The sequence below is a fragment of the Colobus angolensis genome, unplaced genomic scaffold (genome assembly GCF_000951035.1).
Source record: "Colobus angolensis palliatus isolate OR3802 unplaced genomic scaffold, Cang.pa_1.0 Scaffold18, whole genome shotgun sequence".
NCBI classification, from domain to species: Eukaryota; Metazoa; Chordata; class Mammalia; order Primates; family Cercopithecidae; genus Colobus; species Colobus angolensis.
The window spans coordinates 2541895-2553183 of NW_012114932.1; the positions used below are offsets into that span (position 1 = coordinate 2541895).

Genomic DNA, 11289 nt, shown 5'->3' on the forward strand with positions numbered 1-11289 from the left:
AGAAAAGAAAAGAAATAGAGAAGCTCACTCTCGAAAGACTGATGCTTGAATTGGGCCTTCTATGCTCTAGGGGAACTAGGAAAGGGCCTCTCCTAGGAGCTTGTTCAACCTGTTGGCAACAAGGGGAGGCGACGCTGTGGGCTGCAATGAGGTAAGTAGTGTGGAGCCTCCAGTCCCCCCAAGACTGGTGGCTTTTTTTTTAAGACAGTGTCTTGCTCTTGTCACCCAGGCTAGAGTGCAGTGCAATGGTGCCATCTCAGTTCACTGCAAGCTCCGCCTCCATGGTTCATGCCATTCTCCTGCCTCAGCCTCCCGAGTAGCCCAGACTACAGGCGCCTGCCACCATGCCCGGCTAATTTTTTTGTATTGTTTAGTAGAAACGGGGTTTCACCATGTTGGCCAGGATGGTCTCATCTCCTGACCTCATGATCCGCCCGCCTTGGCCTCCCAAAGTGCTGGGATTACAGCTGTGAGCCACCGGGCCCGGTCCCAAACTGGTGGTATTCTAGACGCCAGGTTGGCCTAAACACACCACAAGATTTTCCAGCTAACAGCCCTGATCCCAAGACTAGCTCAGAGATATAGGCCCAAGGCAGTGCCTTTACGCCAAGAGAAAATGCAGATTCCTGTAGAATTTTCTAGAGACCAGCACTGTCTCCAAGCCAGGCCAGTTACTCCAGGTCAGAGGAATGTGGGAAGGCAGATTCCTGCAGGTCTGATGTTCCTTCTTTCCTGCCCTCCTGTCTATGACCCTCTAACCCCAGCTTAGAAGACCTGAGCAGTCCTCATCTAAATCAAGGAACAGGGATCTGGCAGGAGTGCCAGGGGTCAAGGGTCTGCTGGGCTAAAGAGAGTATATTCCCCCATCCCCCAAAGGAGGCAAGGCAGGGCAGAGGCCAGAGGTCCTTCTGGCCTTAATGTTCTCTGTCAAGACCAAGTATTCCCTTACTTGAGTTCAGAACAGTTAGTCCACTCATTACCCAGGGGCTTCAGGTTAGATGTTAAGCAAAATCTCCTGAGGTCAAGAAAGTAAGGATGGGGTAATTTCCTGGGCCCCTGCTGCTAGGCCTAGGGAGTAAAGTGTGTGCTGGGGACGGCCTTTCCCAGCACTTAGCGTGGTGCACATTCAGGTCTTAACTCCAAGTAGTTGTTGGACCTTCAACAACCCTCGATCCTGGGACTCAGCTCTTATCTGCCTCTCTGGGTCTTGAAAGCTTTGAACAGAGGAGCAGGGGGCATGGTAAGGAGCTAGTGACGGCAGAAGTTGAGCCCAGAAGAGGCACCAGTTGTTCTGTGACCAATCACTCGATTCTGCCCCTTTGCTCCTTAAAATACAGCTGCTGCATCTCCTGCCGCCCACACTCCAGGCAGTGTCCTAGGACAACCCATCTGCCCCTTCCTGGGCACTACGTCATCATCAGCCTACCCAGCTGGCCTGTCCATCCCAAGCCAGACACTGAAGGTCACCCCCCAACCCCAGAACCTACAGGTCAACCAAGGTAGAGCAGCCTGGCCAGAAACCATTGTTCCCACCCCGAGGCCAACACAAACCTGCCTTGAGACTACCTGGGAGACTAGCCAGTCCCAAGCCCACGAGACAATGCGGGCAGGAGCTGGGGTAGAGCTGCAGCCAGAGGCATCCCTAGGTCCCCATCTTCAGAGACCTGGCCTGAAGGACCCCTACCCAGGAGGTACAGGGGCTGACCCACTCTGGGGCAGAAAACCTGTGACATCTTTCCCACCATCCTCCTTCCCAGCCAGTCTCACTGGGTTCTCTGCTATCCCCCACCCCTTACAGATGAGGGACTGAGAATGAAGGAGACTTGTCTTAGCTGGCTCACAGGCAGAAGAGGGGCGAAGGGGGCATTACATGTTGGCAGAGTTTCTGGAGTGCACACTCAGCCCTCCCAGCACAGAAATGGTAAGGCTTACGTGGAGGCCACTGGGCCAACCCCAAGTGGACCTGGCTGAGTCTCCTCTTCCCCCTGTCACATGAGCCCCCAACCCCTCATGTCCAGGAACCTCTCCAGATGCCAGGGAAACAGATGCCCAGAGGCAACAGCGTTGTAATAAAGACACTGCTTTTATTTAGTTTGATATGTTTCTTTACAGAATGCAGAAAACACATCTTAAAATCATATAGAAGGAAATAAAAACACATCAGTGGTTGGTGAACACTTGAATGTGAGATTGGCTCTCCATCTCACAGAGTCCAGTGGCCATCACCAGCCCAGCACTCAGGAGAGCAGGCTGCCTGCAAAGGCATTGTTGCTGTTGTTATTCTGTTCACTGCCCCATCGCCTCCAGTTGCTATGGCAACGGGCCATTCTGGGCCAGCCACGTCTCTTGCATGGCAGTGCCCAATGGTGGAGTTGCTAGGGGCAACGGAGCTGTTTGGAAGGCCTTTCAAAGCCCTCACCTGGAACACTGGGAATTGTTTATTTTTTGATGAGGTCATCAAATAATCTGACCAGGTCAGATCCCACTTGTGCTCCTGTCTCTGGGGCACCAAGGAAACTCTGACTTGGAGGCATGAGCCCAGTCACCAGTGGTCCACTGAGCCTGCATTTACAGGCTCCCCCACAGAAGCACTGCTCAATCCAGAGTACCCCTGGGGACTGGGGCAGGGGAGAGAGGCTGGGCCCTGTGGGAGAAGGCGCAAGGGGAAATGCCCTCTGGAGAACAGTAGGACGGAGACCCCTACCCTCCTATCAGCCCTCCCCTCCTGAGGCAGCACACATCAATCCTCTGCAAAACAGTCGATATGGCTTAGAAGTAGCTGCTCCGTGTGCAAAGGGAGCCTGGGTCCACCCACCCAACCTCAATCAGGGAAGGGATACATTATTGCAAAAGGCATTCCTCCCTAAAAGGTACCCAAAATAACTCTCAGACATCAAGAAAAGTCATGCTCAAAATGGTTTCTTCCACAGTAGAATCAAAGCAGAGTGGGCGCCCCTGAGTCATGGGACAGAGATGCAGATGGACGGACGGATGTTCTGCTAAAAAAGGCAAAAGAATCCCAGTGTAATCCCAGAATTTAAACATTAGGAAAAGTAGGGGGAAAAAATCAAAATAAGCAAAGCCGTCAGTTCCATGGAATCAACACTAAGAGCTCGTACAAACTGCTGTAAGCATCACCATTTTTAATCTTTTTAATAAAACAATTTGAGGCTGTATAAAAACTTTAGTAAAAAATTAGCTTTGAGAGCTCACAGATTTTTTATTATGAACTACTGCTGGCACTCCTCCCCAGCCACCAGACCTTTTCCAGTAGTTCAGGCCCAAGGCCTGGGACTGGAGTGCCAGAGAAAAGGGATGGGGTGGGTCCGGGTAGGGTTGTGGACTATTAGGACAAAGCGGCCAAGGTCAAGTGAGGAAAGAGCATCACATGACATAAAAATATTGCATCTTCACCAAAATGTCCCCCACTGAGTGTTTCAAAAAACCGTGGTATTCCTTTTAGGAAGGAAAAAAAAAACCAACAATGCACGCACAGAAGGGTAAAACAAAATAGGTTGATGTGGTCGAGACCTTCAACCTCCCAGGTGCCCCCACAAGCAGCTGGCCCATCCTGGAGCACCAAAGTTGGGGGCCACAGCCACCGCTGCCTCTTGGAGTCCCTTTTTCATGGAAATGAAGACCCCTTGGTGGTGGGTCACTAGTATACTTGGGCTGGAAGTGGGGATGTCCATGGCCCAAGAGACCCCTCCAGCTTCCAGCCCCTGGCAACAGCGGGAGAGCAAACCCAGCACCAAGGACCTGGCATGAGCCAGGGCCGGGAGGCCCCCAATCAGGCTCTGGAGTATCAGAGCAACCAAGTTGACGTAGTGTGAAAAAATAGGATTCCTTTGATAAAAAATACTGTCCCTTGGTCTTCTCTAAGTTTGAAACACCCTGGGAGCTTATTTTTAGCAAAGCAATTCCCCATACCCACCCAAAAATTATACATACAAGTTTAGGTAAACAGCAGATTAAATGTAAAAACTTAACCTTAACTTCTGAAAGTCCTTTGAATTTAATCTTTAGTTACTGTTTTCCATGTTACATCCTGCAGCTAGACACACGTGAATAGAAAAAACAGTACAGTTAGTGTTAAAGGCAAAACGCAGAGAGCCAGGGGGCCGCCCGGCACTGCCTGCGAGTTCATTCATGGTTCCTCGCTCCCTCCACCTCCACTCCACATGGTGCTTTCAGAGCCAGCCATCAAAAACGAAGCGAAGAATTCTCTATGAACAAACCAAAAGCTGTTAGGCAAAAAATAAAAATAAAAAACTCCCCAAAGTCTCTCCAGCTGCTTTGGGGTTTGGGAGGACCAGAGAGGGCGGGCTTGTCCAGGCCCCTGTGTCAGTGTGTGCTAGGTCAGGTGTCGGCTCCCGGTGGGCGATGGTCTGCAGGCCACCGGTCTCCACAGACAACACCATGTTGTCTTCAGGCCCCTGCCCTACCCTGCCTCCACCCAGGCGCTTGCGGGTTAAGGAGGGACATAGGGAGGAGGTGATCGGTATGGGGTCATGTTCTTGGGACGGGAGCCCTTGCCCTCCATGGGTGCTGTGAAAGGCGGTGGGGGCTGGTAGGGAGGCGCATTGGGATCCTCATCCCGCAGGGGCGTGTACTCTCCCACAGTGTCCTGGTTCAGAGGAGTGGTCTCGGGCACACTCTGGTTGGGGTATTCGGGAGGGGGTAGGGGAGCCTTCTCCTCCTGCAGAATGAGTGGCATGCTGGAGGAGGGTGGGGGCTTGGAGTCATCCAGTTCGTCCGCAAAGATGATAGGCACCCCCTTCTTGATGAAGGTAGCCTGGTCCTCAAGGGTAAGCTTGCCCTTCCGCTTCTTGCGGTAGCAGATCATGGCAATGATGCCAGCAATGAGTAGGATGGCTGCGACCACCACGGCCGGAATGACTGTGTGCAGGTAGACATCATCCTCACTGCTCTTCTCAGGGTCCCTGTCAGGCACCTCTGTGGGTGGCGCCTCTGAGGGCACTCTCCTGGGTGGTGCCACAGGGATAAACTGTAGGTGCCGACAACTGCCAGAGCCCATCACAGCGATGCTTGTGGCCTTAAAGTCAGGCTCTAGGGCGTTGGAGAAGGCAGGCCGAGGTTTTCCATCATCCTCAGCGATCCGGCGGCTCAGCCCAGCGATCTGCTCCTTGGGGCAGGGCTCCAAGGGCAGTGTGTTGTTGGTCCATTCCACCACGATGGAGCCCCGGGTGATATTCTGCAGGGTGATGGTGCTACAGTTTCGGTCTCCAAAGGCGAAGGCCAGTTTCTTTACCAAGGCAATCTTCTTGTGGATGTCATTTAACACCAGTGCCGGGTCACCCACAAACTTGGCCTTGAACCTTGCAGGAGCCCTATCCCCTTGGGGGCGCCTGTGGACGTGGATCTCGAAGGCATCCACAGCCGACAGGCCCCCCTTGTCTGTGGCATGCATGAAATACTCGTGTTTGCCCACGTGGCTGCTGTCGGGAAGGCCATACATGAGCTGGCTGTTGCTGTTGAACTGTACCCAGGACTTCTCGCCCACCAGCTGCTGCTCCCGCAGTTTCAGGGTCAGCTTCAGCTTGTCAGTGGTGGTGTCCTCATGGTCGTAGAAAGTGTCTGACGGGATCTTCACCTCAAAATAGGTGCCAACCCAGGCATCTACCCTGTCAATATGGTTCTTGAGCTCTGGGCGCTGGTTGGGTTCTCCGCCACGGGGCACTCCACTGGTGGTGGTGCGAATACGAGTAGGCGGTGAGGCAGTTTCTAATCTGGTGATAGGAACTTTGGTGGTGACCCGGGGCACTGGCCGGGGTGTCCGTGGTTTCTTGGTTGGCCTGCGAGTCGTGGTGGTGGAAGAGTCAGTTGAAGGCGTTGCTGGTTTTGGTGTGGATACTCGTGGCTTCTTGGTGGTGGTTGTGGGAGGGGTAGCAACTGCAGTAGGCTCCACATAGCCAGGAATGGTCATTGTTGGGCGAATCTGGCCAGGAACTGTGGTGCCAGCTTCTGACACCCGAGTAGGCTGGATGGGGCCTAGGGTTGGGGTCTGAATAATGGCGCCTCGAGTCCGGATGGTGACCGTGGGTTTCCCAGGAACAGGATCCCTGACTGGAGGAGCCATGGTCTCTGTTGGAGGAGCAATGGCTGGAGATGTGGGTGTTGGCACGATCCTGGATGGGGGCTCCTGGATAGCCGTGGTTGGGGGCCCAATGGCAGTGACAGGTGTGGGTGTGGCATGGATCTGCCTCCGGATGCGTTTGGGAAGAGGGGGTTTCTTATTGGCAATGTGCCAACCCACCACAGGGTAGCCAAGCTGAGCAGACATAGCACCCTCCCTGGCAGGAGCCTCCACACCACGAATGTCAGGCATACTGTTCTGGTTCAGGGAGCAGCCCAGCTTCCAGGAGAGAAGGGCCCCATTCTCCACCACCTTTTTTGCATTTCCCGGGCCAGCCATGAAGGCCGACATGTCAAATAGTCTGTTATTCACCACCGGCACTAATTTCATGTTGTGAAGCTCTACTTCTGAGAAGCTCCGCATCCTGTGCAGGAGGTCAATCCTTTGCTTTGGGGTCATCTTGGTGAGGTCGGCATCCAAAATCACCGTCAAAACAGTCACAGGTTCATCCGCAGCACAGGCAGATGATACCACCTCACCAGGGTCTGGGAAGGCTGTCCTCACTGACTGCAGCTCACTGTGGTCTTCAGGGTAGACCTCAATGGAGAACACACTGGAGGTCTGGGGGATGTGGCTCCCGTTGGCACCCAGCCGTGCAGCGCTCACTGAAATGTAATGCACACCCTTATCAGTGTCAAGGGGGAGGCCCTCCAGGGTGTGGCTCTGCGGGTCCCAGTGCAGCCAAGATGGCAAAGCCTCCTTCCCTGCTGCTGATACCTAGAAGAGACACAAGCATAAATTAAAAGTACTATTGTCACTGCATAACCTGAATATGATCGCAACAGTTAACCTGAATTGTATGACAGGTTTAGGGTGTTAATTCAGAATGCCTGCTGGGGAAGCTAATTCCTCTCCCCTAGAGAGACACAACTGAGTTTATTTACCTGTCACAAGACTAGGGCTATGAGATGGGCTAGCTTGGGAGGCAAATATCTCATCCAAGGCCACACAGTGGGGAGACAGCAGTGCTGGCACTCAAGCAAGTCTCATTCCCGAGAACTGATGCCATGGAGCTCACGACTGTTGTGGATTTTATAACAGTGACACACCCTGCCACCTACTTGCCTATTCTACCTGCAGAATCAAGTCACATCCCAGCCCTTAGCAATCCTTTCCACCCTTGCCTCAGACTTCTCCCCGACCCTCTGCAGACACCACATCTTTGCTCAGGTCACATGCCTGGCCTGGAGGATGCCTCCTGCCCCAAAGTGGAGATACACACAGGTCTGGGTACAAGGGAGGGTTCAATGCCCTGAAGGACTCACTTTACATCATCATGTAACATTCAAGTGTAGTGGGGCGCATCTGTGTAGCAAAGAAAGTTAGTTGTATCTGGCCGGGCGTGGTGGCTCACGCCTGTAATCCCAGCACTCTGGGAGGCCGAGGCGGGCAGATCACGAGGTCAGGAGATCGAGACCATCCTGGCTAACACAGTGAAACCCCGTCTCTACTAAAAAATACAAAAAATTAGCTGGGCGTAGTGGCGGGCACCTGTAGTCCCAGCTAATCGGGAGGCTGAGGCAGGAGAATGGCGTGAACCCAGGAGGCGGAGGTTACAGTGAGCGGAGATGGCGCCACTGCACTCCAGCCTGGTCGACAGAGTGAGACTCCACCTCACAAAAAAAAAATAAAACAAAATAAAAAATAAAGTTAGTTGTATCTAATGTTTTCATTTACCCTGCTTCTCAAATCTTAAGACAAACTGTGGTGCCCAGGGAGCGGGGACTAGAATCAACTATTCTAGAATAGTGCTTATTAAAGGAATCCCAAGGAGCTCTGGTCTCTCTAAAAGAGAGAGGCTCTATAGTCAATCAAGTACAGGAAATATACAGAGCCCTATTCTGCCCTTGGAGAGACCAAGCACAGAAGCAGGCCTAAGGAGCTCATCACCTTATTCCAACTCAACAGCATGTCCCAGACTTCTTTCAGTGTGGAAGTCCCTTTCCACAGAGATACAACTGGTCATACTCAGAGCACCCAAGGAAATGCCACCATAGAAACCTCCACCATCAGCTGACAAGAGGAAAATATGACTTGGCTCTTGCCCTGGCCCCATGTGTGGCTCCTCTCACTTTTGGTAAACACCTACTCCTGCCCTAATGCAAGAAAGGTCACACCCCCCATTCTCTGGTTGGCCTGAAGGCACTCTCATCTCCACTGTCCTATAACAAGTCCAGAGACAAACTGGCCAACACATAGTACATCTCACTGCCAGCCTCAGCCCAGGACTGCCCTTCATAGCCACTGCTTGTCAATAGGGTTCATTCATGGTTCCTCGCTCCCTCCACCTCCACTCCACATGGGGCTCTCAGAGCCAGCCATCAAAACCGAAGCAAAGAATTCTCTATGAACAAACCAAAAACTGTTAGGCAAAAAATAAAAATAAAAAAGTCCCCAAAGTCTCTCTAGCTGCTTTGGGGTTTGGGAGGACCAGAGAGGGTGGGCTTGTCCAGGTCCCTATGTCAGTGTGTGCTAGGTCAGGTGTCGGCTCCCGGTGGGCGATGGTCTGCAGGCCACCGGTCTCCACAGACAACACCATGTTGTCTTCAGGCCCCTGCCCTACCCTGCCTCCACCCAGGCGCTTGCGGGTTAAGGAGGGACATAGGGAGGAGGTGACCGGTGTGGGGTCCTGTTCTTGGGACGGGAGCCCTTGCCCTCCATGGGTGCTGTGAAGGGCGGTGGGGGCTAGTAGGGAGGCACATTGGGATCCTCATCCCGCATGAGGATCCCTCCCTGTAGCAGGAAAGCTAAAGCCATGACTGCTGGGTTCCCCAGTGGCTCTGGTTCCCTGAGCTTCCTCCTGCCAAAAGACAAGGTACTTGAGTGATTTCGAAAGGAGACCCCAGGCTTGTCCCCAGGTGTCAGGCAGCAGCAGCCTTATCAGAAACTAGACAATTTCCCCTCTTTAAATTAATTTAAACAGGTTTCCTACACCCAGCAAAAACGTATTGGAAAGCTGGGCATGGTAGCTCATACCTACAATCCCAGTACTTTGGGAGGCCAAGGCTCCGGAGGATTGCTTGAGGCCAGGAGGCATTAGAGACCACCCTGGCCAACATAGCAAGACCCCATCTGTATTTATTTCAAAAAAAAAAAATTTTTTTTAAACCATGAGATGACTGACATTGTTAGGAGTTATTATTATTGGGCCAGGCATGGTGACTCACCCCTGTAATCCCAGCACTTTGGGAGGCCAAGGTGGGCAGATCACCTGAGGTCAGGAGTTCGAGACCAGCCTGGCCAACATGGTGAAACCCTGTCTCTACTAAAAATATAAAAATTAGTCGGGTGTGGTGGCGTGTGCCTGTAGTCCCAGCTACTCAGGAGGCTAAGGCAGAAGAATTGCTTGAACCTGGGATGCGGAGGTTGCAGTGAACTGAGATCACGCCACTGCACTCCATCCTGGGTGACAGAGTGAGACTCCATCTCAAAAAAAAAAAAAAAAAAGGAATTATTATTATTGAGGTTATCATTTCCTAATTGCTCTCTGAGCCACTCATTAAGGGTCAGCAAATTGTGTTTCCTTTGTGATATCACATTCCATCAACTGTAAGATGTGCCATCATCTAATTAAGAATCTTCCACCCTGTCACTCACCATCAAACATCAGAAATGTTAAAATATCTGTAAACATGGGTGTCTTCAAACTCATGAAAAACACTAAATATATTTTTCTTTTAAAATATTTTTTAACTATAAAAATCACACCTATTGGCTGGGCGTGGTGGCTCACGCCTGTAATCCCAGCACTTTGGGAGGTTGAAGCAGGTAGATCACTTAAAGTCAGGAGTTTGAGACCAGTCTGGCCAACATGGCAAAATCCCATCTCTACTAAAAACACAAAAATTAGCCAGGCACGGTGGTGCACACCTGTAGTCCCAGCTAGTTGGGAGGCTGATGTACAAGAATTGCTTGAACCTGGGAGGCGGAGGCTGCAGTGAGCAGAGACCACACCACTGTACTCCAGCTTGGATGACAGAGCGAGACTCTGTTTCAAAAAAAAAAAAAAATCACATTTATTTCAAATGTTTTGGCTGAAAAACCTAAGCTTTACATTTTCATTTATGTTAAATAAGAAAACTGCCACATGTAAACACGTAAAATAAAGGTTGAATGCTCTTGTTTTGCAAAACAAACAAAAAAAACCACCCATGAAGCAAATAAGTAAGGCCCATGAGACTTTACAGGAGTGTGACAGGAGTAGGGTCCTGAGAGGTGGAAAGTAGGTGAATTAGGGTGTGGACCCCGGTTTTTGGTCACCTAAGGGTTATTTCCTAACTCTACTCCATCCCAGTGGCCACCAGTAGGACAGGAACTCACATGGCAGAGGGAGGATGAAGAAAGGTGACAGGGAAGGCCTGGAATAGAGGTCTGGGTAAAGTCAACCAAGGAGAAGCCACCTGCAGAGGAGACTGAACAAGGTTGAGAGGGACTAGAAGAAGCTCTAGAAGTGGGAGCCAAATGGCTGGCTAGAACCACGGGACATTCCTGAGTGGCTAGGCGCTCCATCAGTGTTGATAAGTCAGCAGCCTGGTGCCTCTGCAAGTCTGTCTTCAACTACACAGGGCACTTTTGTTTTGTTTTGTTTTGTTTCAGACAGTGTCTCGCTCTGTCGCCCAGGCTGGAGTGCAGTGGTGCGATCTGGGCTCACTGCAGGTTCCGCCTCCCAGGATCACGCCATTCTCCTGCCTCAGCCTCCCAAGTAGCTGGGACTACAGGTGCCCGTCACCAGGCCTGGCTAATTTTTTGTATTTTTAGTAGAGACAGGGTTTCACCATGTTAGCCAGGATGGTCTCCATCTCCTGACCTCGTGATCAGCCCACCTCGGGCTCCCAAAGTGCTGGGATTACAGGTGTGAGCCATCGCACCCGGCCACAAGTGCACTTTTTAACAGAGAAAACAGAGAAGAGCTTCCCAGCCTGGCTCACTTCCTATTCTGCTGACCCCAACAGCCAAAGTTCTGCTATCAGGCAGTTCCTACAGAACAAACTCAGGCCATTCTATAGGAAGGCTCCCACAGTGAAGCCATCCTTGGAAGTCATACACTTATTTTAACTACGCCAAGTAACTTTAAAAAATGTTAATAGCCGGGCGCGGTGGCTCAAGCCTGTAATCCCAGCACTTTGGGAGGC

The 11289-nt window shown here is 51.6% G+C and overlaps 1 protein-coding gene across 5 annotated transcripts in view; it reads right to left on the reverse strand.

Annotated features, from left to right (window-relative positions):
* Positions 1-2061: 2061 nt before the first annotated feature.
* Positions 2062-11289, reverse strand: part of DAG1 (dystroglycan 1 (dystrophin-associated glycoprotein 1)) — a 77911-nt gene continuing 68683 nt past the window's right edge. For all 5 annotated transcript variants that reach the window (XM_011939082.1, XM_011939080.1, XM_011939081.1 and 2 more), the window contains one exon: positions 2062-6874. In XM_011939082.1, the coding sequence (XP_011794472.1) occupies positions 4472-6874 (2403 nt within the window). In that variant the 3' untranslated portion in view covers positions 2062-4471. The remainder of the gene's footprint in view (positions 6875-11289) is intronic.